The sequence below is a fragment of the Antedon mediterranea genome, chromosome 1 (genome assembly GCF_964355755.1).
Source record: "Antedon mediterranea chromosome 1, ecAntMedi1.1, whole genome shotgun sequence".
In the NCBI taxonomy this organism is placed as follows: Eukaryota; Metazoa; Echinodermata; class Crinoidea; order Comatulida; family Antedonidae; genus Antedon; species Antedon mediterranea.
In genome coordinates this window covers 23428896-23456574 of record NC_092670.1, presented here as the reverse complement: position 1 = coordinate 23456574, position 27679 = coordinate 23428896, and the positions used below count along the sequence as shown (strand labels likewise).

General features: G+C 32.5%; 1 protein-coding gene across 1 annotated transcript in view; it reads right to left on the bottom strand.

Annotated features, from left to right (window-relative positions):
- LOC140063491 (uncharacterized) overlaps positions 1 to 27679 on the bottom strand; it is a 76222-nt gene that overhangs the window by 13810 nt on the left and 34733 nt on the right. The window contains exons 7-10 of the mRNA XM_072109833.1: positions 19282 to 19390; positions 18289 to 18397; positions 16989 to 17083; positions 13087 to 13204 (exon numbers count right to left, since the gene is read on the bottom strand). Of these exons, the coding sequence (XP_071965934.1) occupies positions 13087 to 13204; positions 16989 to 17083; positions 18289 to 18397; positions 19282 to 19390 (431 nt within the window). The remainder of the gene's footprint in view (positions 1 to 13086; positions 13205 to 16988; positions 17084 to 18288; positions 18398 to 19281; positions 19391 to 27679) is intronic.

The following is a 27679-nucleotide window of genomic DNA, read 5'->3' as shown; positions in this document are numbered from 1 at the left end:
CACCATTTACGCAAATAATAAAAGAATATATTAACCAAACAATCGTTGATTAGACATGTTTCTTTAATTGGATTTAACAGCTAATTAACAAAGAAGCAGGTGCTTGTCAAGTTCTGTAGGTTTTAATTTTGTTCAATTACATATAATGGTACAATAGTCACTTTAAAAAAAAAGTAGTACTCTTTAATAGTGTCCCGTTAATAGAGGTTGGCCATAACTCATTCATTTCCTTTATTTCAGATAGTACGTACATCCATACAAAACATGCAAAACAGAAACAACAAGTTTCACCAGGAAATTAACAATAGTATCTTCCACAAAAACATGTTGAAAGATACAGTAACTTCCTATAGTACACCCAACAAATACTTAACACTACAGGCCGCTGACCCTTGAATAGGGATGTCCTGAAGGAGGGTCCTACTGTAATTGTAATCATAATCCCGGATTAAATCTGTAGTTGGTCCATAATGTTGATATGCTAATAGTGATCAATACATCACAATTTGCCAATTTTATTTAATAGACAAATTAAATGGAAGAAACTTTAAATGGATAATACTATATATAGTTCACAGTTCAATTCTCAATCATGTCCTGTTTTATACCATAAAACACATTAATGACCTCAAACCACAGGCAAACTTTAACAAATCATCTTTTCACTGAATGATTGTATTACATAATATTATTGATTATGGCAATCCTGGCTAGTTTAACTGGCGTCTTAACATCTTGCCCTACATTCTATATGTTAACTGAATTGAAGAAGCTTTATTGATTATTCTAGTATCTTTACAGTTTAATACCTTAGGGATTTGTTATTGAATAAAGAAACTTGTTTGTACTCATAAACAGAAGAATGTACTATAATGTATCCTCTTACATAATAATGGCGTTAAATGCAAAATCATTAGTTTTATTTATATCGGCAATTTTATTTAATTTCATTTATTTGACCAAAAAACAACAATAAAAACAGGTTCAGGAAAAACAAAAGCGACCTAGGCCAATAGTGACTGAATGAGTCAGTAATTCCTTTATACAATATATAAATTTGGTAATTATGAATAAACACTATTTACCATAAAATTCAATTACAATATATACAAATTTTATTTTATATCAAAGATTACAGTACAATAAAATATAAAATTAAAAAAACACAGCATTATTTCTAATCAATGTGGACTGATTGTTTGAATCACGACTCATTGAAATTTGCACTATTTTTTTAAGTAAAACTATTACTGACATTATTGATGGGCCTGTAGTAGGTTATCCAGAATACTGATTTCCTAGGAATTAAGTAATTAAATCAAGTACAGTATATATTTATGTAAATACAAATTCTTCTCTGGTAACTGGCGAGATTGTAAAAAAAAATGGTGGTTGGGGTCACAAATAAAACAAGGAGTTACGCAAAATCTTTTGTGTCATTGTATCAGTGTTTGGGGTTTTTTTTTTGTGTTTCACCCAAAGACTATAGTACTAGAAAAGTGTATGATAATGAACACCTAAAGTGTTTTTATTTGTTTTTAAAATATATTACCAGAAACATTTTAATGTCACATAATAGTTATTCCCTTTGACCGAAAATTAAAAAAAAAATATATTTACCTGAAAAAATGTATTTTAAAGTAAAAAATAGTCAAATTGACAATGGGTTTTTGGTTTAACTATGAACAGTTTATTTCTATAATTGTAAACATTATGTTTAGTTTTTTTTTTCTACGAAAGGACTTTTTTCTGCTGCTCATAAAATTGAGATGAAGATTGATGACAAAATAGATAACTACTGTATAATGTATTAATGGAGAAAATTCTATTCCACTAGAATTGTAATTATTTTCAGCTTTAATGTTGAATACAAGACAATGCTGTAACGTGATGTTTATTTCACTAATAAACAAAGCATCAGCATTTTGTTAAACCTTTAATTGCTTGTCATGGTACAACAACTGACTTTAATTTGCTAATACACTATTTTTATCATTCATCTTTTAAACAAGAGAAATATAGTACATACATGTCATCATGATTCATACATAAATACATACATAATAGATGATTTCTACATTAATCTATGTTCACACTGAGCCACGAGTTTGGTTTGGTGGCCAGAAAAAAATAATCATGATAATTGGTATAGTGTTAAGAATAGAACCAGCTCATTTCACATTCTGTACAAAACATTACTGTGTGTGAAATATATCTAGTTGTTTCAGGACGCAAGACCAAGGACTCAGTGTGGACAACAGTTTAATAAAAAGAAACCAACTTGCAAGAAATACATTTGCTGATATTCAATTGATTTTTTAAAGAATTTGAATGTTATTGTTATAGTAAAATATATTCTAAATTTCCCAAACATTGTAAATACTTAATTATATTGGGTACAGTATGCAAACAATCAAAAACCATATTAATACATTTTTTCAATCATTCTTTTATTTCAAATGAAAAGAAAAATAGTCATTTTAACAATACATATATACATATATCATTTTACTCTCTGGAAACGAAGATAAAACTTAAAAGAATATTTGAATACATTAGGATTATTGGCTGTCTGTTTTGACCGACAGATCTGCATTGGGCATTGAACTTAGCCTAAGGCTTGTTGACATTACTAAATCGGCTTAGTCTGAAAGGAATAAGAAATCCATAATTGCTAGATTACGTCTTCTACTTTAAACCATCACTGGGTATACAGAGGTTATTCAGCAGTGAACTAATATATTATTATAAGTAGACCATTTGGCCTACAATGCAATAATCAACATCAGAAACTGAAAAATGATGGTTTGCATTTATTTTTTTTTAAACTTTCATTTATACCCTGAAGTATAAAAACAGAAAAGCAATTAGTTTGTGGTTATAAAAAAAAGATAATTGTACTCCTGAGATGTTTGGTGTTCTAAAACTATTAAGAAACATCTGATTGATTGACTTGTAGAAAGATTTATAAGAACTAGGAACCTATTTGTGCAATTGCATAAACTTGCGCTAACTTATATCACTTGCTTTCTTTCTACTATAGTATTGTAAATTTGTTATTGATTATAAATTTTTCACCGATTATATTTTCTGCCTACAGTATGAATATGATATTTTTAAATATTCTTTGATACTTTTTCAGTAGAAGATTGAATATCTACGGATGGGTAGGTATGTGAACAAAAACAAGATTTCTTTATGCTTTAGCACAGTCTCTACAAGTAGTGAGGATTTATTAGTTGGTTAACATATCAAATTACATGCAGAGGTGCAGTTTCATGGTTAATACGATATTAAAATCTCGTAAAATGTACAGGAAAGTGATAATACAATTTCTGCCGCAAATTGACCGACAAATTGCATTTTGTCGTAGTTATAAATAGTTGGATAGAAATTATAAAACAAGTCAAAGACTTCTTTTCACATTGGTTGAGAGTTTGATAATTAATGTTTCTTTATTAAATCTGTTTTTTAGGATATAAATAAGTCACTTGAAATATTTGGAATAAGAATGTAGAGTGTTTTACAAATACAGTACCACAACCAATGATTAACAAATGTTCAGATTGTACAGTCAGTAGTAGGCCTATATTGTGTATAAATAATTGAATAGAGTATTGTTTTTGAATAAATATGGATTCAACCAAAGCAACGCAAATACTAAGTAATAATATATCATATACATTTATGTAATAAATATAAATCTTATATTGTAAAACTCAAAACTAAGGATAAATTACAACCCAGTATCACATATCACTTGCAAGATAATTCCAATATAGGAAAAATTACCATAATAAATTGTTTTAATTGCCAACATCAACTTGTAATTGGAAGGTAAATGAAAGGTACCTAGAGTAGAATGCGGTGCGAGTTCTATAAGGTAGTAGCATAGATTTCTTCAATCAGTACCAGTGTTTATACACCTGGCCTGGGGAGGGATGGCTTGTAGGCTGAGGTGAAGAGACCTTGGACTAGTTTAGGTCATTACCCAATCATCAAAGGGATGGGCTTAAACTGTGGATATATTGTTGAAAAAAAGCTATTATTTTATTAGAAACATCTTTCCTTTAGTTTTGGTGTAGAGAAGGAGGATGAGGAGGTTGAGGGGAAAGGAGGATTGGTAGTAGGTGCATGGAGGTTTATTTTTACCTCCATGGTAGGTGGATGGAAGTTATTTGATTTAATTTGTTGTTTTTTTATTCTATTTCTTAAAGATGTAAAATAGAAATAAATAAAGTAAATTGTGTAGCTGTAACATAACAGTATGTGAACCATTTAATTTACTTGAGACTTCAAACAAAATGAGTTAAATGGTTAAAAAAGTCAACAAACTCAAAATTAAGAACACACTGTTGTGTTGAATAAATAATAGTGTGCACAACTGTCGCTTCCATTCTATGCAATGCTATAACTCAATTGAAAGAAAATGTTCTAAAATAAACAAATTGAATTCTAATCTGAATAATGTACAGGATTCACAAATGTTAAATTTACATCACGTCAAACCAACCAGAAACTTGTTTAAAATTAAATCTCTAGGGCTTGCCATTAATAAACAAGTCTAGAAAAGTTTAATTATACTCTTTTTAGACCTACTTATGAATACAGGATACCATTCTTCTTACACCTGTGGAAAAGTCTTTTGTTGCTGATGGATGTAGTATTAGGGTGAGGAAGGTGAGCATGTGTTACCTAGCCTATGTCTTCTAGCTAGAAACAGGTGAGGTAACCCTGCATATGTCTGCTTCTACCCTATAGGCAGATAAGTAACTGCTACACACTGCACATCTCCTTGTCGGCAGGCAAGTGAGCTAACCCTGTCTTATGTAGATATAAAGTTTACAGTACACCATGTATATTTCTGAAAAGAACTGTTGAGTTTCTCGACTTTTCACTCTAATGGTGTACGGCAATCTTTATGCCTTCATATTGATTTCGCCATGCAAAACTTCAAATATATAACCTTGTTTTCTATTCTAGAGGCAGGCAAATGTAACACTTCCAAGAAGATTAATTTTATTTCTTTCAGTATTTTTATTTTATTTTAACATCGAACACATCTTATCATGCACCAAGTCCAAGCCAGTTTGTTGGCACAAGGCAGTCAGTCAACTACTTATCTATATTTCATATTTAAAGTAAAGAAAATCCAGAAGAACACAATTTATCTAAATGTTCTCCTATAACATAATATTGGCTTCCCAAAGTATTTGTTAAAAAACACTAACAACTGCACTAAAGTATGATAGAAATACATTGAATTTAGCATACTGTACCTACTGTACATGTTCTACTGTACTCAAAACTAAATTAAGAAACTTAATATAAGTGAAGATGGTTGAAACTTAATATAAGTGAAGATGGTTTAAACTTTCCATGACACTACTTTTCCATGGGGAACAAAGATGCATATATTCTGGTGCTGGATTTCTGTTAGGTGACAAGAGCTCTTATTAGTGGCAATCTCTGGAGAGCATCAGTGATTTATTGGAGCTGCCACCTCTGATCTTTTGCAAGCTTTTAAAAGAAGCAACAACTAACAATGAATTCTTTTACAACTTGTCTAGGGTCAAATACATGTAATTTGATTATCATGCTATAATTATGATACAAGATGATTTAGAAATAAATCATTTAAAATTGGTATAGTAGGGCACTTTGTACTAGTTTATCAATAAATAAACGGGACTGAAATCCAGATAATATGTACATCCTCAAACTGTTGCCAATTTAAAAGCTCTTACGACAAACAAAACAAGGAACAAATTGCCAAAGTAAACAAACCTAATCCTGCGATTACTGTAGCTAAACAACCTTATTATTAGTTCATTACTGCATATAGGTATAAGGCAGAACTAAATGAAAATGGTGCACAGATTTATAAATAAACTGGACTTAAGCTCTCTCTACACTATCAAACTAGTTGTGATGTGCCCAAATATGGTAGTGATGATATACCAAAATATAGTAGTGATATATAAGTTACATCATCATGTCCGTACTGTATAGGGGCACATCACATTTTTTTTGTCACATAAATTTTGATAGTGCAGACAGAGCTTAAAATCCAGATATTCAGTCTGCCAAACTGTTGCTAATTTAACAGGTTTTAGAACGGATGTAACGCCAAAGAATGAACTGAAAATCACAAAAGTACACAAAACCTACCGTTCTATTAGCTAACAATCGTTTAATTTGTTCATTATTGCATATCAAATTAGCCTTCATTAAAAGGAAAAGAAACCGTCTTAAGTAACACTATTGTAGTTTAATTCAAGCGTACTAAAAGACAGTGTTTAACTCAAGTAATCACAACGGCGGCGGCAGGCCATATTATTTAGTAGACTGTCTCCAGTTAATGAGTGAGTCTTTTACTTGATAGGTCTACACTAAAGATAAACTACAGCTGAACAAATTTAATGATTAAATTCAATGTCAAAGGTATAAACAAGATTAAGCAAACACATTTCTTGTGTGTTTTTTCACACATTTTCATTACTAATGAGCTTACAACTCTGTGTGTCGAGAAACTGTCTTCGCATCAACATTTTAAAATTGTAAAATGTCATGTTAAATTACTCTTTATCTGTTTCTTTGTGATTTTTGTCATTTTTGACTTGAACTAGCCATGCCCTTTAAATGCCTAGCAGGTGAAATAATCAAACTCTTTTTGTAAAGAACTGCAATACAGGCCTAACAAAAAATAGTATATCACAGAAAACTAGGCTCTGTATCTAAAACTACAATCAAATTGAACTATTTAATAATTAAAGATTTATAAAAACCACATCAAAAGACTTTTTCTAAACTTACAAGGTTTCCAGAATTATGAACACAATCAAGTACAACTTTAGATTGTCAGTCATGTCATTCAACCAGAGGACCTTGGCGGGTAAAATTGTGGTGAAAACTTTGAATACAGCTTGTTAACAGGTAAATCGTCCTGTGTAATTCTTTTATATCCCTAGGCTCTGTAAACTTTTGTTAAGACCCTCAGAATTAAACTCCAATAAAACATAAAAAAAACTCTATAATTTGAAACTTCAAAAATGAAGAGACAACATCAAAGTATTCACTTCAACAAGTACCTATGACAAGTTTCTAAACCTTACTTCAAGTAATATCAAGAGGCTTCTTATGTATATAAAAAGGAAGTAGGTAAAGTTAAAGCCCCCTTCCCTACGTTTTTTAGATCTAAATTTAAGATCACAAACTATATTTAATGTAAAAATAATACTATATGGTCCTATTGCGATAACTTTTTTCGTCTTTAAACGGTTAAAAATGTGAAAAATAAATCGATTTTAATAATTATAGCGGCCCGCTATAAATCCCAAAATGCATTGCGCGCGGATTGATATTTTTGTTTTTCACCTGTAATTCGCCCACTTTTCGATCGATCGTGAAGCCAAAACAAATGGAAGACTCCTAACTTTTCAGCGAAAATACCGGGTTTTCCCCAATTTGTATCAACGGAGTCTGGCAAAAATAGAAAGACAATTAATGCAGCAACTATACAACGTCAGGCTAGGTATATAGCTAGCGTACGATGTTCGTACGTTACCGATGTTTACCAGCTAGGCCTACAAAACTAAGCCTAGCTAGGCTAGGCCTGAGACCGTCCACGAGAGGTCGATCGCCGCGAGCTACTTAGGTAGTGCATTGTTTCTCACTTTTTATCATAATTTACCATAAAACGTACATTTAAGACAAGGAATGACATGGTTTAATGTTTTTAAAGTGATATATATCTATTATTTTCCAAAAAACGTCCAAAATTGCAGGGAAGGGGTCTTTAAGAATATCTTGATTGTTTAGCTCTGCAATCATCTTCTGGATTAATAATCAGATGCTCCTTAGAACGTTTCTGATCCATTAAATGCTAAAAACCGTTTTATTTAAAAATAGATTAAATGTTCTAATTGAGCAGGTTTTAACCATTATTTTGAGAATTCTATTTAACAGGTTACTTAAAATTTGTCCGGTTTATGCTGCAAAGAAATTGGGAATAATTTATTCGCACAGTATGACAGCAAAAAAACAGACCCACATATAGTAACAGGTTACAGCATCAGGATACACAGGTACCAGGTTAGTTCCCATATCACCATTGGCAGTGAAGACAGTTTACTCCCAATCACAAGTGGGCTGACCCTTTAAAGCACAAGTGGGGGAGGGAAGGGGAGAAAATGCAGGTCACAGGAAACGCGTGTTTATTAATTACATTGTTGTAATAATTTGTAACACACCTAAAACCCTAACTGTCACGGAAAATGTTATCAGAATAAACATTACAATGTAATGTTAAGTATACATGTTTATGTACTGACGTGTTCTTGAAGTGTAGAGAAAAAATTATTAAGCCCTCAGGAACTTAGTGAAATACTCTGCAAAATACAGAGCGTCTGTTTAATACTTCAGCTCATATTGAATCAAGACTTTAGTACTAACAAGTAACAAGTAGCTAAAATCTACGAAAAAGTAAATTAATGTATACAACACTATTTTAGTTTATACTACGCTATTTTTATACTCATTATGTACAAAAATAAATTAAACAATAAATTAAAACAGATCCTCAACAAAGACATTTCCAACACCTACCTATAACTTATAAGGATAGTGAATTCCAACTAGTAGTAAACACAAACATTATTTTCATGGGCTAGGAGTAGTTGCTACATATACCTGACAGGTGATAAGTACAGCTTTTCTACTTCAATGTTTTCTTGAATCTAAAAGGTGATCCATTCACCTGGGCAGAAATAATCTGTGCTTTGACTATTCCATTATTACAAAGGGTAGATTAAATCTTGGAATCTATACTTTAATCCTGACGGGACTCATTACTTTAATACTATTACAAAATACAATAGAAGAACAATATATCACTATATATAGCAGTACTTGATTGCATTTAAAAGAAATCAATGAAAAGTTTATTTTACCGATTTGGTTTCTCATTTAAAGCATCAATTTAAGGGAATTGAAATTTATTAGTAAAACCAAATCATTCAATATATTTAAGTGTCAAAATAATGTATATATTATAAAGTAAAATCATTAGTGTTTGTTACATTATTTTTCATCATTTATATTTAATTTCTAGCTTAATCTATGAATGTACTATTACAGTGCAGAGTGAAATTGGAAGTATGGCATTATCTTTCCAGTATCAAATCATAGACCAATTCTGTAATACAGTGTCCAATAAGTATCACCTGTGATGCCTGTATTGTGTTATGGTTAAGATAGGCAATATACTGAGGACTCCATGGTTAAATGGTTGATGTGTGGCGCGATAGGTTGGTGGTTAACATGCCTGTCTTCCAATTACAAGATCCAGGGTTCAATCCTGATCTTGTGCCAGGGTTGTAACTCACGACTCTTTCAACTCCACTCCCTAAGACTCAAATGAGACTTTATAAGCATGATAAGTTAAAAATAGTTTTATCCATCTTGTAATTGGCGACTTACTGATAACTTAATATAAATGAATACATTTTTAAAAATTGAAAGCGTAAAAAAAAGTCTTAAAGCGCTATGATAATATAAGTACAAATATGGCAATACTATTGCTTGATAGTTTGCTATATATCTCATAATTAAATGGAGAGAGACAATCATGGCATATGCATGCATAAACAAACAGTATTCTGTTTAATGGTTTATATAATATATGGTAATGATGCATCACAAGTTAAAGCTAAGCATAATTAAGCACAGGCTAAAGAGTCCAATCATACTACACTAATTATTTGAAGGACACATTTCTGATACATATAAGGACAAAAAAGAAAAAGAACGATGCCACTATGCCATTTTGTGCTGGTTTTTCTCAACAAGTGTGTCGGTAAACTCTCACGTGGACAACTAGATAATGGCAGCTGTTTCTTAGTCCGACATTTAACAAAATAATTATTCAAATAAAACAGTATGATCATGAAGGAATTAGTTTAGAATTCCTCTGTGATATACCAAATGTTATAATAAAACAAAACTTGGATAAATGTCAGGGAAAAAAAGGTGGTATGATAATTCAATAATTTTGTAGCCTGTATGTTCAGTCGGACAAACTTGATTTCATAACCTTTTATTTGAAGTGTCCTACATTGGTGTATACAGTCCCCATGGTGGGAGGGGGAGGTAGGCTTGGGAAGGGGAGATAGGCCTGGTAGGGGGATGTAGGCCTGGTAGGGCCGGTAGGGGGAGGTAGGGTTGGTAGGGCTGGTACGGGGAGATAGGGCTGGTATGGGGAAGTAGGGCTGGTACGGGGAAGTAGGGCTGGTACAGGGAGGTAGAGCTGGTGGGAGTAGGTAGGGGTGGTGGGAGGAGGTAGGGCTGGTGGGAGGAGGTAGGGCTGGTGGAAGGAGGTAGGGCTGGTGTGAGGAGGTAGGGCTGGTAGGAGGAGGTAGGGCTGGTGGGAGGAGGTAAGGCTGGTATGGAAGATAGGGCTGGTAGGAGGAGGTAGGGATGGTGGGATGAGGTAGGGCTGGTATGGAAGATAGGGCTGGTAGGGGAGGTAGGGATGCAAGGATTTGAACTCTCCTTTTCTATGAAGTGCCATTTTCATTCAAACTTGCACGTAACATTTAACATAGTTATTGGGTAGGCCTACCCGTAAAATTGTAGGAGACCTGGGAACTTTAAGGCTTTAGTTCACCAAGTTTCAATTTTTTGGCTAACTAAAGATTTGACATAAGAATGCCAGCTTTCTAAATAGTTTTTTTAAAGCAATAATGTATTCTAAATACTCTGAACTCTAGATGGAACTATACTGTACTATAAATAGTATGCAGTACTGTACTACTACTAATAAAATAACTCAAATAAAATTAACAAGATAAAGGGATTATTTGATAGCCTGTCAATGACCTTATTGATAGTAGCTGTCATACATATGTCAATCATCTCCTATGTTGTCATTTACCTTCACATGTCATACACATACAAAATTCCTTGTTTGTATAAAATGGTGAAAACAATGGTTTCATCTTTTCCATATTTAACTTCTTTAATGCTATACTTGTTCACTCTACAATGCACATTCATGATTGAAAAATAAAGGTTCTGAAATATAGTTACTAAAACTTTTATCAATTCTGCAGACAAATGTCAAATAAGTATATGAAACAAGATCTGTAGGATATTGCTCCGTACAGACTAATTTTTCTGTAGTAAATGTTAATTAACTGTTTAATAAAAGTACAAAGTCCTATTCAAACCACTTGTGTAAGAATTCACGTATTGAAATGCGTCAACAAAGTAGTAGGGGAGCAATAATGACACCATTTAAATTTAACTATCCATAAAACATGATGCTAACTTGTGTACGTATGGAACAGATTAGATTGTATAATAGCCTTGTTGACAAGATCCATGTTATCACCAAAATCTAATAATTTTAATTATTAAAGGTAGGTGGGAGAGGGCCTAAAAATGGTGAAAGTGCTGAACTTAACCAATAAATGTCCTATCTTTTGCATTGTAATTTACCACCCCTTGATTGGATAAGCCGATTGGTAACTCTCCAACTATCTTTGCAAAAAGTAAAAATAAATTGAAAAGGTTCGAAAAGTATTCACTCACAGCATAACATAAGGGGTTTTTTTTCTTTATAAAACAAATCTCAAAACTAATTTAATAATGCACAAGGCGATCAAATATTTACCAGTATTCTCAGAAAACATTTGGTATGAACATTAAACTTTAAAAGCATGTAATGTAGACCTAGAGGGTATGAGAATTACGTCAAAAGGCTAATAAGTAATAGGTTCAGTCTCTCAACCTTATTACATATAGTTATATATCGTTAACCTAATAAAACGAAACAGCAATAAAAAAAAATATGAATTTGTATATTTTAAACGTTATTTGAAGTTTCCTTTCCTTCCTAATTTGTTATATTTTTGTATTTAAAATTAAATGACTTTATTATGTTTATTTTTTATTAGCGCTAATGCGTGGTTCCCACTGGCGACGCAACACAAGGACGTAACGCAACGCAAGTGAATTGACCAATCACAAGTGATGGCTTATTCGCTTGTGATTGCTAACTGTCTATAACTTCGCTTGTCATTGGTTAAAACCCTTGCGTTGCATTTACGTCCTTGCGTTACGTTCAAGTGGGAACCAAGCTTTAGAGGCCGTCTACAGTTTGCGCTATATTAAATTAAACTTTATTATTGTCTTAAATTTTCCTTTTTTTAGCAAATTTACAGTCCACCACAGTAATTTACAAGTAACATTACTAATATCATCAATAAACAGCTTTAATAATTGATGTGTATTCTTAGCTAAAAATAGGACTAAAATTTAATAACTCTTCTCACACAAAAGTACTATAACATTTAAAAACAAACAGCTGGTTAAAAGTACAATGAACAAGACAGTTCATAGGTATTTCTTAAAAATCTGTTGTATGACAAAGTCATGATGGTCAGCTACTTCAGGTATTGCAAACACCGTAGACACCATCCTATAAGGGACTTTTCAGGACCAAAGTATCCACTGAATAGAGGTTGTCCGTATATAGTATATATCGCCCTTCGTATATAGTATATATAACCCTATGTATACAGAATATATCACCCTCCCTCCGTATACAGTATATCACCCTCCCATCTGTATACAGTATATATCACCCTCCCTCCGTATACAGTATATATCACCCTCCCTCCGTATACAGTATATATCACCCTCCCTCCGTATACAGTATATATCACCCTCCCTCCGTATACAGTATATATCACCCTCCCTCCGTATACAGTATATATCACCCTCCCTCCGTATACAGTATATATCACCCTCCCTCCGTATACAGTATATATCACCCTCCCTCCGTATACAGTATATATCACCCTCCCTCCGTATACAGTATATATCACCCTCCCTCCGTATACAGTATATATCACCCTCCCTCCGTATACAGTATATATCACCCTCTCCCTCCGTATACAGTATAACCCTCTGTATAGAGTATATATCCCCCTTCGTTAATTTTATTTCTTCAACTTCTAGCATACCAACATTTGACACAGCAAGATTGAGTAGTAAAACGAGATAGATAAGAAAAGTATTTACCTTGCATAGTTAAATCATCAATAATCTCCACAAGGTTTGCTGGGAAATACCCAATAGTCTTCTGTTTGTCCGCTTCTTTTGTACCTTTCCATTGGCCATTCGGATGTTGTTCTAGAATCTGAAATCAACAAAAAACCATATTTTGTTTACTCTTATACAAAGTTGGTTGAGTATAAATAATATTGCTATAATTTTCTCATACAGAATTTTTCGCGATTTACCATTTACTTGACGACGTTTTCGCGGACGACATTTTGGTTAAAACACTAATTCTAGCCTAAACCTATAACGTACCTTTAAATTACAATCTTTTTATATTACAAAGGTCAAATAGCAGGCTGTTTTACTTGGTAAGTCTAGGCGCCGTAGGCTAGGCTTAACAAGAGTATGAACATCTACAAAACCTAGGCCTACCTACTAGACATTTATAGCAGTAGGCCTACTGTAGTATTAATGTTTCTATACTGTATATCGTTTTATTTGTACCACAAACCTTCCACTGCGAAACTGACACAATGGAAGCTTCCATGTTTTCCCTTTTCTATCAGAGGCTGTTTTCTATAAATGTAGATGATTTTTCGCGTTAAGGTTCACAAAATTAAACCACTGCGAAAGCAATGGCATATACAGTATTGTATTTGTTTGATTGTAGTATATATATACAGTATGTATAATAAGAATGTATGAGTCTAGAAAATGATTCTTTCTTGTTTGTGTAAAACACAAACAAGTCAATAGATTGTTTGATAAGATTAACCTAAATAACAAAATCTTGATACTATCAATGAAGAATTCAACACTCACTGTATTACGAAAATATTTAGATTAGCGCATTCTATGTTACACTGTGTTAAAGCATTCAAGTTGGCTTAACAATCTACGTCATGTGCTAAGCTATATAATACCTATCTTGCATATGTAATTAAGTTCAATTTGAAGTATTTAATTTCCTACTCTGAGATCAATACCTCTCAGACCAACGTGACAACAAACCTGTACAAGAATATGCAAAGAATATCAATAACGAAATCCTTCTCAAATCCAAGATAAGTTTAGATTGTTTTTGTTAATAGTATAATACAGTGCTAAAATAAACATCATCATTTTCATGAGCATTCTAAAAAACATTTCAAATTGATTTCCAAATTTATCATTATATTTTTTTTATCAAATTTGGTAAATTCATAAAGTCATTAATATTGATAAATCAAATTTTTTCATTAAATTATAAATTAAATCAAACCATTGATATACAACATTACAATTTCAAAGTATATAATACTATACAACATAATCATAACCAAATCAACAACCTACTCACCTAATGACCTCAAACTAGAAGGACCTACTTGTCTATTTACACTTTAATCAATTAAAGTACAAATAACACATGCAATAACATGTATCAGTTACAATAAATATTGATTACTTGAAGCACAGTTCATGCCAAATAGTTAGATACATATTATTATGTTAGATGTATTAGTCAATGCAATAAAACAAGTATTATAGATGGCAGTATACTGTACCCTACTGGCTCATTTATAAGACAAACAAGATGTTTGGGAAGTAGGATTATACCACAGGAAAAATACTTTTTATGACGGGACTGTTCTACTAAACACACACCACATATGTTATACATAATAGTAGTACCACACACGTTACAGCACTAACTTGGGTTAGGCTTAGTTATATCTAGTTGATTATTAGGTCCAATTGATTATTTAGAGATTATGTTGAGTATAGCCTGTATAGTGCCTAGGTCGAATTTAGTAGAGGAAAAAGACGGTCTTACTAATTATCACACACACACACATACCACATACATTACAGTATCATATGTCCATAGGTTAAAACACTAACTTAGAGAGTTAGGTTCAGTTATATTTAGGAGTCCGGTTGATTATTTTGGGGTTATGTTGAGTATAGGTGTATAGTGCCTAGGTGTAGTAGTAGTATAGTATTAGTAGATCCTTTTAGTAATTTAATAGACAATGTGCACATTCTAAATAAGCACTGTGTTGCACAATCTCACTGATTTTAGGTTAACATGTAGACATCACAGATTTATCCTCAGAATAACAGATTATATTGAATTACTATTGGGTAACTATTTGCTTTTATAGGACCTTTAGATAGATAGAAAGGTAGGGGAAAATAGTTTAGCTAAAAAACAATACAACATAAATCTATTGAATTGTGTATTTTGAATCTTAAATAATCTTCAGCGTACATTTTTATGTTTCTAAAGTACTGAATTTATTGAATTTCAACAGACACTTTTCTGTCATCGGTTCATTCTGGAGGTCATAATATGCCTACACAGTTCAGACTGAAAAACAATGTCATGTTACCTGGAGAGTGGTAGAGACTCCAAATCCAATCAAATTGAAACATTTAAAGTAAACTTTTACCCATAACATTTTTTACAATCTGTCAACTATGTTAGAACATGAATTTAGAGACTTATTGTTGGGTAGCAGATGGAAAATCATATTTAGAAATGCCAATGACAATTTCTCAGATAATCAAATTGTACCATGTGAAGTTGAGAAAAGAAACCCAATTTATAAAAATAAATATTGTGGTTTTAAACTCGCCGCCATTACAGGTTTTTTTGTGTTGAAATAAGCCCCCCCTTTGGATCCGCCTTTGTCATACCACTTAGCAAAACACTCAACGGCAATGGCGACCTTTAAAAAAGAGTAAATTAGCACGGTGCTGAAACAATGTGTTTTAATCATAAGTGAATAATAAGTGAAAGTACTTTACTCTTATGCTTTTTTCCTTTATGGTAGAATAATTTTTTTTCTCCAGATTTATAGGGGAAGGTTCAGAGGGTCACACCCCTCCCCCACCCTCTGGATCCGCCACTGCATAGTATAAGTTTATAAATACCAGCTACAAACAATATTATATTTATCTCAAACAATAACAGAAATTTGGTCAATTATTTTTCAGATATATAATAACCCAATAAATGAAGAATCTGAGCTACAAAATAAATTCATCACCTACAGTAGGTTTATGAATACAAACAGCTGACAACAATATCATATTTATCTCAACACAGGCAAGACTATCCTAACCACTTTGTATATGCCAGATGGTATCAGTAGACTCTGTTTCAGAATTATCTATCATCCTATTTCCACTAATGATGAGGTATTATCATTTGTAAAATCCTTCAAAGTGGGAGGCAAGATAAATAGCATTATTTGTCATTCTGGTTCTGGACATGGATTGATTAATATCTTGAGTTGAATTTTTGCAATTATTTCTATCTATAATAAATCTTATAATAAAGGTAGAAACATTATGTGGATACTTTCCTATGAAATGAACAAGGGGAAATAATATGTTATTAAAACAATATGGCCAACTCCTATGTGATACACCTAAGATAATAACTTTGTTGGGTCCTGAAGTCCCAGTCCCTTTTATAGGAGATCTACTGTATTAATCAATAGGAAAATAAAAGAAAAGTGAGCGAGGATGAACAACTAACTTTACATGGGCATGTGGCTTGGATATTTGTAATAAATTTGTATTTCAGTACCTTAAGCTCTGTCTGCACTATCAAACTAATTTGACAAGAAATGTGATGTGCCCATATATGGACACATTGATGTCATATCACTACCATATTTTGGGCACATCACACTTATTTGTCAAACTAGTTACTGTAGATAGTCTTGACAGAGCTTTACTCTACAGAGCTTTACTCTACAGAGCTTTACTCTACAGAGCTTTACTCTACAGAGCTTTACTCTACAGAGCTTTACTCTACAGAGCTTTACTCTACAGAGCTTTACTCTACAGAGCTTTACTCTACAACATATTGACATATTTTCAACTAAAAACCAGTAGTATACCATACCGCATTTCTTACAACTTACCAAAATTATATCACCTGCTTTGAATGATAAACATTTGCGATCATGAATCTTACAGTAGTCTTGCAGAGCCCTAGCTCGAAAACCACCTATAACTTCTGAAAATAAAAAGTAAAAGAACTATTTATTATACACCTTTTTTGGAAATAGTAAGAATCAATTCTGAGAATACGAATAACAAAGCATCATGAGCCAGTGCCTAGAGCCAGAGGTAGTCTCAGATTGTCTATCGGCCAATGACAGGCCTCTATATCTCTGCCCTGACCAGTATACAGGTTGTCTACAGGTCCATGGCAGGCCTCTATATCTCTGCCCTCACCAGTATACAGGTTGTCTACAGGCCCATGGTAAGCCTCTATATCTGTGCCCTGACCATTATACAGGTTGTCTACAGGCTCATGGCAGGCCTCTATATCTCTGCCCTGACCAGTATACAGGTTGTCTACAGGCCCATGACAGGCCTCTGTATCTATGCCCTGACCAGTATACAGGTTGTCTACAGGTCCATGACAGGCCTCTATATCTCTGCCCTGACCAGTATACAGGTTGTCTACAGGCCCATGATAGGCCTCTGTATCTATGCCCTGAAAAGTATACAGGTTGTCTACAGGCCTATGGCAAACTTCTATATCTCTGCCCTGAAAAGTATATAGGTTATCTACAGGTCAATGACAGGCCTCTATATCTATGCCCTGACCAGTATACAGGTTGTCTACAGGCTCATGGCAGGCCTCTATATCTCTGCCCTGACCAGTATACAGGTTGTCTACAGGCCCATGACAGGCCTCTGTATCTATGCCCTGAAAAGTATACAGGTTGTCTACAGGCCCATGGCAAGCTTCTATATCTCTGGCCTGAAAAGTATACAGGTTGTCTACAGGCCCATGGCAAGCTTCTATATCTCTGGCCTGAAAAGTATATAGGTTGTCTACAGTTCAATGACAGGTCTCTATATCTCTGCCCTGACCGGTATACAGGTTGTCTACAGGCTCATGGTAGGCCTCTGTATCTATGCCCTGACCAGTATACAGATTGTCTACAAGCCCATGGCAAGCTTCTATATCTCTGCCCTGACCAGTATACAGGTTGTCTACAGGCCCATAGCAGGCCTCTATATCTCTGCCCTGACCAGTATACAGATTGTCTACAGGACCATGGCAAGCCTCTGTATCTCTGCCATGACCAGTATACAGATTGTTTACATGCCCTGGCATGCCTCTATATCTCTGCCCTGACCAGCATACAGTAACTTATAATACATCAACTTAAAATAAAGAGAAACTGTTGTCCATTAATACAGTACCTCTCAACATCTGCTTGACATCTTGAGCTGCTTTGGTGGATGTAAACTTGTTGACTATATCTAAAGCTGTTTGTCCATGTGAGTTCTTCTGACGTACATTGATTCCATACTGGAAAGAAAATATCAAAATTATTCCAATATAGGTATAGATATTGTCATTCATCTAGGTTTAGAAGGATAAATCAGGACTTGTTGACGGGTCACTGACAAAACGGCACAATTCCATTATTCAGCCTGATGGTACGACCCGGATAGGTCGTGAAACGTTTCTGTTATATTAATAACAAGTCCAGTTGAATAGATTTATCGTAAATCTATAGTCAATATAAATATTATATTTAAAGCTATGCTGTTGTTTACTTTTATGGAGTATCCATTGCCATGTGTTCCATGAAAACAGAGACTTTTTATAGGAATATTAATTTCTCTATTTCACCTTATAAATGTTCATAAGTAAAAATAAGGTTAAATTAATTTTTACATTTTGTATGCTCTTAAAGTAAATGAAATTGATTTTGTAAAATATTCTACACACTGATATAAGTTAATTTGTGAAGTAGCTTTAAAATGTTAAGGTTAAGACATGCCTAAGAGGCTATGTAGTTCATAATTATTAATTATACAACAGGGAAAAGCCCTATCTTTAATTACATAACAGGGAAATCCCCTACTCTTATGGAAGAAGTGTTTAATCACAGATGTGAAGTCAATTTAATAGGTTCAGTGTACACTTCATGTGTGCTCTTTAATTTAAAGAACCCCGTTCGTCAGGAATGAAGGTACACCCAAGTGTCCTGGTCAATCACAGCCCCTGTGGACAGAAGAATGAGCACGTCATCTGGTGACACCCGAAAGGCACTCTTAGGGGATGTAAAAGTTTATTGTCTCGTTGTCTAGTGTTCCTCCAACATTATACATTTAGGTTCTACTTCCTCTTTCTCTATTTAAATTGCCTGAAAGTACATAATAATCAAATATTGACGAGGAACTTACACTTATTAATAGCCTTACAACTTCTGATTTACCAAATAAGGAAGCCTCATGTAGTGCTGTACCATTATGTGTCTCCATGTTGATGTCAACTCCTGCTTCTACCAAAACTCTAAAGAAAAAACATCAATAAAAATCGATCAGAAATAACTTTTGATAGGAAAGACGTTTATGAAATTTGATGAAATTGTAATGTAAGATATTACAAAGTATCATCTGACAATGTCATCTGACCAACGGCTAAATTCGTACTTAGATAAAAAATCAATCTAAGAGAAACAGACATTTGATTATAATTCATATGTTAAAAGTAAAAGTAACTCTACATGTAAATTACCATTATTAAATAAAAGATGTCTCCAAGAAAAAATTTACAAAAATTGTGTAAAAAAAAAATATTTAACCATTAATAGAGCAATTATGAAATTATTATATTTAATATTTATAAACTTCACAATATGATTACTTCGATAAACCTTTCTCAATTTAAATGTATTTTTAACAAAGAAACTGATTAAATATTATTTTAATGTGTACAATTTTTATATTAGATGATATTTTTATATTCAATTCAATGTTATTGGTATAAACACTGTTTGAAATACAAGAATAGAGAATAAGAATAAGTAAAATATTATAATCATTCAAATGCAAACAAATTTTAATTTTCCATAATAAAATTGTCAAATAAAATAATATTAATAAATATTGCAGTACAAATGTCCAAATTATAAACCACGCAATAATTGAATGTAATGCTATTCTTACTATTGCTGCTTTTTTATAATAAATTATTATGAAAATAGCATAATGTAACATAAAATCAATAATTATTGTTAAACACATCTAAGATAAATAGGCAGGGAGGAAATAATTGCTTTATCAATTTTTTAAATAAATGACAGAAGTATTAATAGATTAAATGTTATATTCAATCCTCAATAATATATATTATTAGAGTATAAACAGACAAACCATTTATTTTATTAATTACAGTAACTTATTGGGATGGGTAATTATAATGTATCTTAGAACTAACCAAGACATGTACTGTAGACAATTTTGTTTTTAAATTGCTATATTTTTTGGATAATAAAATTACCATATATGTATAGAACAAATCAAATGTTGATCTGCCTATGGCTGTATCATCAATATAAAATGATTTTATTTATAGAATTACCAGACATAGTAAAAAAACCAAGATTGTAAAATAATCAAATTAATAGCCATTTCGTCTAATGCATTTGTTTCGATCAATATTAGCAGACATTTGCAAACTTTAATACAAATAGTCTGCCTAAAGTCTAGCTATTAAAAGTCACGAATCAGTTAAACTAAGCAAGGGTTGAATTCAGTTAAGATAACTTTCTTTCCTGTTTCTTTCTTACTGAGTTTGATAAAAAAAAGTGTGATGTGCCCAAATATGGTAGAGATATGCCTAAATCATGGTAGTGATATGACATCATTATGTCCATATATGAGCAAATCACTTTTTTTTTTTTTTAAGTTTATTACTGCAGACAGAGCTTTATCATTCAAAGAACCAAAAAATGGATTTTCTGATATAAAAAGATCTTTATCACCTGCTTCAACGGGTTTTGAATGTTAGGAAGTATTCTATGACGAGAATGTTACAGGTTCACAGACATATTTAATGCCAACTTGACATAAATAAATCATTTAAAATGATTTAACCTAAATTTATACCTATGTTGTTTATTCCATCACCTACACAGGTGTAGACAACCAGACTGAACGTTATGTTATATTTAGGCACATGGGAAAGGTTCGATAGCGAGATTGAAAGTGTTGATATTTCACTAAATAGTAAATAGCAGTAAAGTTAGGTTGACGGTATATCATGTGTTTCCAAAAGAAGGAAAGTAGAGTTGTGAATATCTTGATGTTTCTGTTTTCTCTTCCATCTTGAGTTGTTTTAGCGCACAAACAACCAATTCAACAAGGCTGTAGTACAAATTAGGTCATAAATTGCTTAAACAATAAAAAACACATTTGAATTTCTATTCATGTTTTTGTGTACTGTGAGTGGTAAGAACAGCCATTGCAGAAAAAAAAACCTGATAGAAACTGCATAAATTGCAGGATTAAAATGCGCGAGAAAAGCCTGCAGCCACTGCAATCTCCCTGTGTACCAGTAAATGTGTGTACGAATCAATTATAACATCACTTTTCATGATACATCAGATCAATTGATTAATAAATCAACCCATAAAATGTTCAATCCTGCCTACTAACATCGGAATAAATGTACAATATAAATCAACAACCAATTACGAAGTCAACAGAAGCGTGTGTATTATAGTATTATTAACTGGCTTTTGACTACTTTTAATGCTCCATCATGGGGCTGTAAAAGGGGTGTTACACAGACACACTATTCATTCTGAGGCTGCTAGTATAAGGCCTGTTACAAAATAATCTGTTATCCCCATAAATGTATTCTCATATAGCAACTAATTATCTGCCTTTAAATGCTCTTTTATTCTTACTAGAGCAGTATGGCATAATGGTAAGAGATCGGACTAATATCTGAGCATGGGTGCGAGACATGTCTGTGCCATTGATTGTAACCTATTTACTCTCATTACCTCATCCTTTGGATGGGACATAAAACCATTGATCCATGTTTACACACATTGCATGATAGAGAACTTGGTACAATATTCAAAAAGAGTATGGGTGTGATAATCATAGTCCAGTACAAAGAAGAAATAAACAAGATAATGCTAGGAATAGAATGTGTAGGTTGTACACTAAAAACGATTACACAATATAGATAAAATCTGTATAGAAAACTATTGTTCAAAGTAGTGGCAGAATAAGTAACAGATTCATCACTCTCTGTAGTTCTTCAATGAACTAGATCGTCAAACAACTGTGCTTTTTGTCAAGTGTAAGTTATACATTTGGGGAATGAAAGGAACGATACATCAATATCAAACCAGTTTTTAGAGATTATGAATTGTTACAATTTGAATGAGAATTTTCACTTTTAAAATGTATAAATATAAAATTGTTTGGTTCACTGCTGTTGTCAATGAACTAAATCATTTTAGTTGAGGATCGTACTATTGAAAAATATTTTATTTTTCTTTTGGGAACTAACGATGGCCTTGTTCTTACTGAGTGGATAGTAGATTTACTTTCGTAAACAATTTGTTAGCAAAATTAAAAGCCTAACTCATCATCTCATCCATTGTCAAACAAAATCAAATCACTGAAACTAGTGAATTGATACTAAGAAAACATATCCATTACAAAATCAATATGTTAGTATTTTATTCCAACACATACAAATCACTCGTCCCATTTTTTACACCACTGTCAATAGGATATTCACACGCGAGATGCCTACAACAATATCATCACATTGACTTATCTCACACAAGCTCGCAATGATCTAGAGATATGTCTCACATTTGGTGGTCTCATGTCTCGCAAATTATACTGTAAAGAATCAATGATGTGGCAAGAAATGTCTAGTATATCTTTACAGTTTTGCAGCACACACAGGAAGTTTTATGAATGATTTCATAGGCTTTACAATTCCTCTTCTCTCTTTCCATACAGTTGTTCACAGTTGGATGTCATGACTCATTGTATCTTACAGTTTTTTACAGTTCTGTACACACTAAGGAATCAACCAAACACAAATTCCTGAATCTAGTTATAATGAGTATCTCTAATACTCCTTTCACATTGAGCGCTAGTAAAACTCTTTAGTGTACACACATTGGGGCATCAACAACAGTGTTTTAAAAGTCAAAAAACTTTGGAGTTCAAAACGTTCTGGTGTTACAGATTTGATGTGGTGTTGTTTTTAGTCACTGTGAGTTACAATTTCGAGATATTTAGGACTTTCACAGTGTTTAAATATAATATAGTACAGAACAGTTCTTATAGAACGACATCCAAAAATTAGGGAAACTAAATCCAATAAGTTATTCACTACTGTAGAAGTGTGTGGGTTTTAATAACAATTATCACTGATCAAAATCATCTTGAAAATATATTTGTTTGCGGAAAAAGTACTGTATGTAATGGTACTATGAAAATGGCTAAAAACGCAGGAGGACTCCAGCGTTGGAGGGCAACTTAGGGTTCCTAATCCAGGGGCCTCAAGTCTCTATGTTACGCCAGAGTAATTGACAGCCATTATGGAAAATTATATAGAATTTTATAAACCTAGCAATAGGAGCAGTTTACATTTTTTTTGTTCAAATTGTAATATCTAGATAGGTATTCATTTATCAGCCGATAATAAGCAGCCGTCTAATAGGACAGCTTGTAGCGACAGCTTCTGATCCAGTTCTATCTGTGAGCTTACTCGAGGCTGTGAATGGGTAATAAGGCTAGCTGGGAGGTTTAGCTCATTGCTATCTTGAAGCTTACTTAAAAAGGTTCTGTGAATGGGTAATAAGGATAGCTGGGAGGCTTAGCTCATTGCTATCTTGAAGCTTACTTAAAAAGGTTCTGTGAATGGGTAATAAGGATAGCTGGGAGGCTTAGCTCATTGCTATCTTGAAGCTTACTTAAAAAGGTTCTGTGAATGGGTAATAAGGATAGCTAAATGGGCTTAGCTTGCTGTATAGTTTATATGAATGTTAAATTGGGTGATCTAAAAGTGCAAAGTAAATTAGAAAAATTCCATCACTATAATATTTAAAGTGGAATTCCATAATTGCATTGATAAACTTTAATCAGATATATTTAATTTATTTATAAATTAATATTTTACTATAAAAATAATTTTAGTAATACTGTACACGCCCATAAAACTGTCAACATTTGAAAATGAAAAAGCTGTGTGATGAGCTTCATAAAACTTAAGCAAACCATACTTTGAAGTCTCTATGTCTGCATGATATATTATAATATTTTACATTGTGGAATAATCTTATATTCTTGTTCCTTTTAATGTTTATCTCATGTCAAGATGACAGTATGCACAGTAATAACATTGTACAGTGTATGATTATTATACTTTATTGCTAGAGATGCATGATGAAGATGAATATTAGGTAAATCAGTCTTTGAATAGGTTATTTTGTATAAATTTCACTTCCATAGAAAAAAATAATGTTTTCACTTATAAAATGGTTAAATTCAACCAAAAACCCAATGGCTGGCAGCCATTTTGACTATTTTGCTTTAAATTACAGTTTTTATGGTAAATAATTTGTTTTCGATCCAATTTTTAGTCAAAGCGGATAATTATTATTGACAATAAAAATGGTATTATCAAAAGAAATTTTTTCAGGGGGACAATACACCTTTAAGTAAAAATTATACTTTGTACCTAAATCATATATCATTTTCAAAGGTTGACTGTCCATAACTTTCTACACAGCAATTTATCAATAATTTTTTCATCATGGACGCTTCTTCCCTGAAGCACTGTCTCGTCTCGTCGGAAACTTTCAGAAGCTATTCTACGGTAAACTACATGCTATTACAATCAACAGCATGTAAGCCAGCACCGATGACTAATGACACACACTGGGACCATCAAGCATGTCATACATGGTCTCATCTCAGTGGTAGGCTAAGTAACTTAACAGCTTTTGGTATAATAGCGTGTGACAGTTTGTGAAGCTATATAGGAAGATAGCACGTATTATTTTGGATTCTACTGATTTTTTAGAGGCGGTCACCATATAAAAAAAGATTAGACAATGGTTAATGTGTATTATAATCAAGTAGGACAAATTGCTGGGGTCAGTTAGTCATCCACAGATGTCGTAAAATTTGTATTTTATATTCACATGAATATATTCTAAAATGTTAATAAAAAAATCATAAAATTATGTGTATGATACTTTATGTGATGATAAAAGTGATGATTTGATAATGATCTGATGATATGAAAATCCGGAATGAATCGAATGATGAAGAAGATGGCGAAATGTGTATTTCACTTATGTTGGATGTATGAATCTTATCAGCTTAAGCGTGCATAGAAAAGACAGCTAACAGCTAATGACAATACTATCATCTTGAGATGACTAGTATGCCTACAGGTATAAATCATAGGCTGCGAAGTGACCAGATTATTCTGAAATTCAAAATGATAAATTCATCTGCATCGTTCAAATAAATTGTAAATGGCCAATATAGACAGCGACACATGATAATACTCTGCTCATCTTCCTATGAATAAATCTCAACTGAAAATGACCATTTGAAAATAGATGATTCCTTTATTGCCTTATTTGGTATGAAGTTGAATATGAGTTAAATACCGAACAAAGTAGTATCTACAAATTATATACATTAATTTGTTTGAATATTATTTTTAAAATGTATTAAAAAACTACTGTACCTAGAAAGCAAACAATAGTATTTTTTGCACTACAGTTTTTGTTCGTTCCACTGTTCTAAAGGTGAAGTGTCCGAAATAAATAACTAAATAAATAGTATACATGTACAGTAGTAGTCCTGGTAACGGTGATGATTCAATTTAAAGACAAGATGTAGCTAAAATTAAGAAAACAAGAAGAAACAGATTTGATTGGTTGCCAGTAGAAACAAAACCTACATTCATCTCTAATTATTTCTACATCTGTAGGACTGACACAAGTAGTGTAAACTGACCTCTAAATGAACTCAGTGTTATTTTTGTTTTTCAGTGTTTGTGTTATTAATCAGATTTTGTTTAAACTATGTATAAATCATAATAAATCACGATCAAATCATACAAACATGTTAAGGGATTAAAATGTTCTGCAGGGGGTACTGTAGGTAAACTTGGAGGTGAACTTTGATGTATTATCCCCAAAAAGCATGAGAAATGAAGATGAATAAAATCAGATTTTGAATAGGCCATTTTAATGGAATTTATCACGTCTGAAGTTAAAAAAAAGAAAAATGTTTTCAGTTACCGGTACAAAAAGGCAAAAAAAAAAAAAGGTTAAATTCTACCAAAGACTATTTTTTGCTTTAAAGTTTTTTTCAGGTAAATATATAATTTTTAGATGCAACTTTTTCAGGGGGAAAATATTATTTGAACGGGAAAGAATGATGCAATAGCGTATGATTTTAGTTTCATTCGGTGTAAAAATATATGATGCATTTGCTGCATATATATTTTCTCTAATTCTTTAAATGTTTAGTTCAGAATTTGTATATTTAGTAGTATACTGTAAGACTAGTATTAGCAGAGCTAGCAAAAAAGAGTACATGCTACTGATTACTAATACTGATTCAATATCAAGAATAAAGCAGGATTTGCAGTCTATTCTATACTCAATTCAGGACAGTTCAAATAGCAATTATTTAGGTCTTGTGTTTTTTTGTATTTTATTGTTATCTACAGGTAGCTAAGCTTCTCATCATGTTGTATAATGGAACGGACAAAGCCATCTCTACAGATACTCTTCCTTAAGTTAATAACAAATAGACCGTAAAAGACTTTAAATGGTTGTTTAGTTCCGTATAACAGTCACTAATTCTATTATTAGAATACTGACAACTCTGACTTACAGAACACTTTATTGGGTTGTTAGGTGTCTCCTTAGTAGTTGTTCCTACTGATTATGCTCTGTCTACACTATCAAACTTTATGTTATGTGCCCATATATGGGCATGATGATGTCATATCACTACCATATTTGGGCACATCACACTTTTTTTTGTCAAACTAGTTTGATAGTGTACTGTAGACAAAGGTTTAAACTGGTTCCTTCCATTAAATTTGATTCTAAAATGTCAGTAAATTGTAACCAAAGAAACAAAATGTCCAATGAAAACTAATCTTAAACTAATACCTAGATTTTGTTTCTTGATTAAATAGTATAGTCTCTTTAACTCTAGAATTGTTCAAGTTGATTGATATTTGGCCTCTCCTCATTAAAGATATTGACAACTGAAATCACTTAATCAATTCACAACTGGAAAATTCTTGGGTTACCTCTCTATCTCAATAGGAATTCAGCTATCGGCATGTAACGAATAAATAAATCGTGACTTGAGGTACAGTACTATAATACTCAATGATAATGTAAAATATAGATTTTGAGCAGAATTTCAAAGAGCTTGGTTAGTTGTGCTATATAACCATATTAGTATTACATGTAAAGTTTTTAAACTTTATATGGAACATAGAAAGTAATCTCAAACTCTGTATTAGATTTCAAGTAATTGATCAATTTACTTTATTGTGTAACCTAAAATACACAAACCCAAAGTTAAGCATATTTCTCAAAAGAGATATAATTTGAAAATTAGATAATTCATTGAACACCCCTCTCCGTAAATGGTACTGTCTTGTTCTTCAAGTAGAATAGGCTAATGGGGTTATCCTGGCAAACCAATCATAAAATAGGCCATGCCAGAGTTTTTCCCCATAATTATAGGGAGCTTTTATAATGTAATAGGG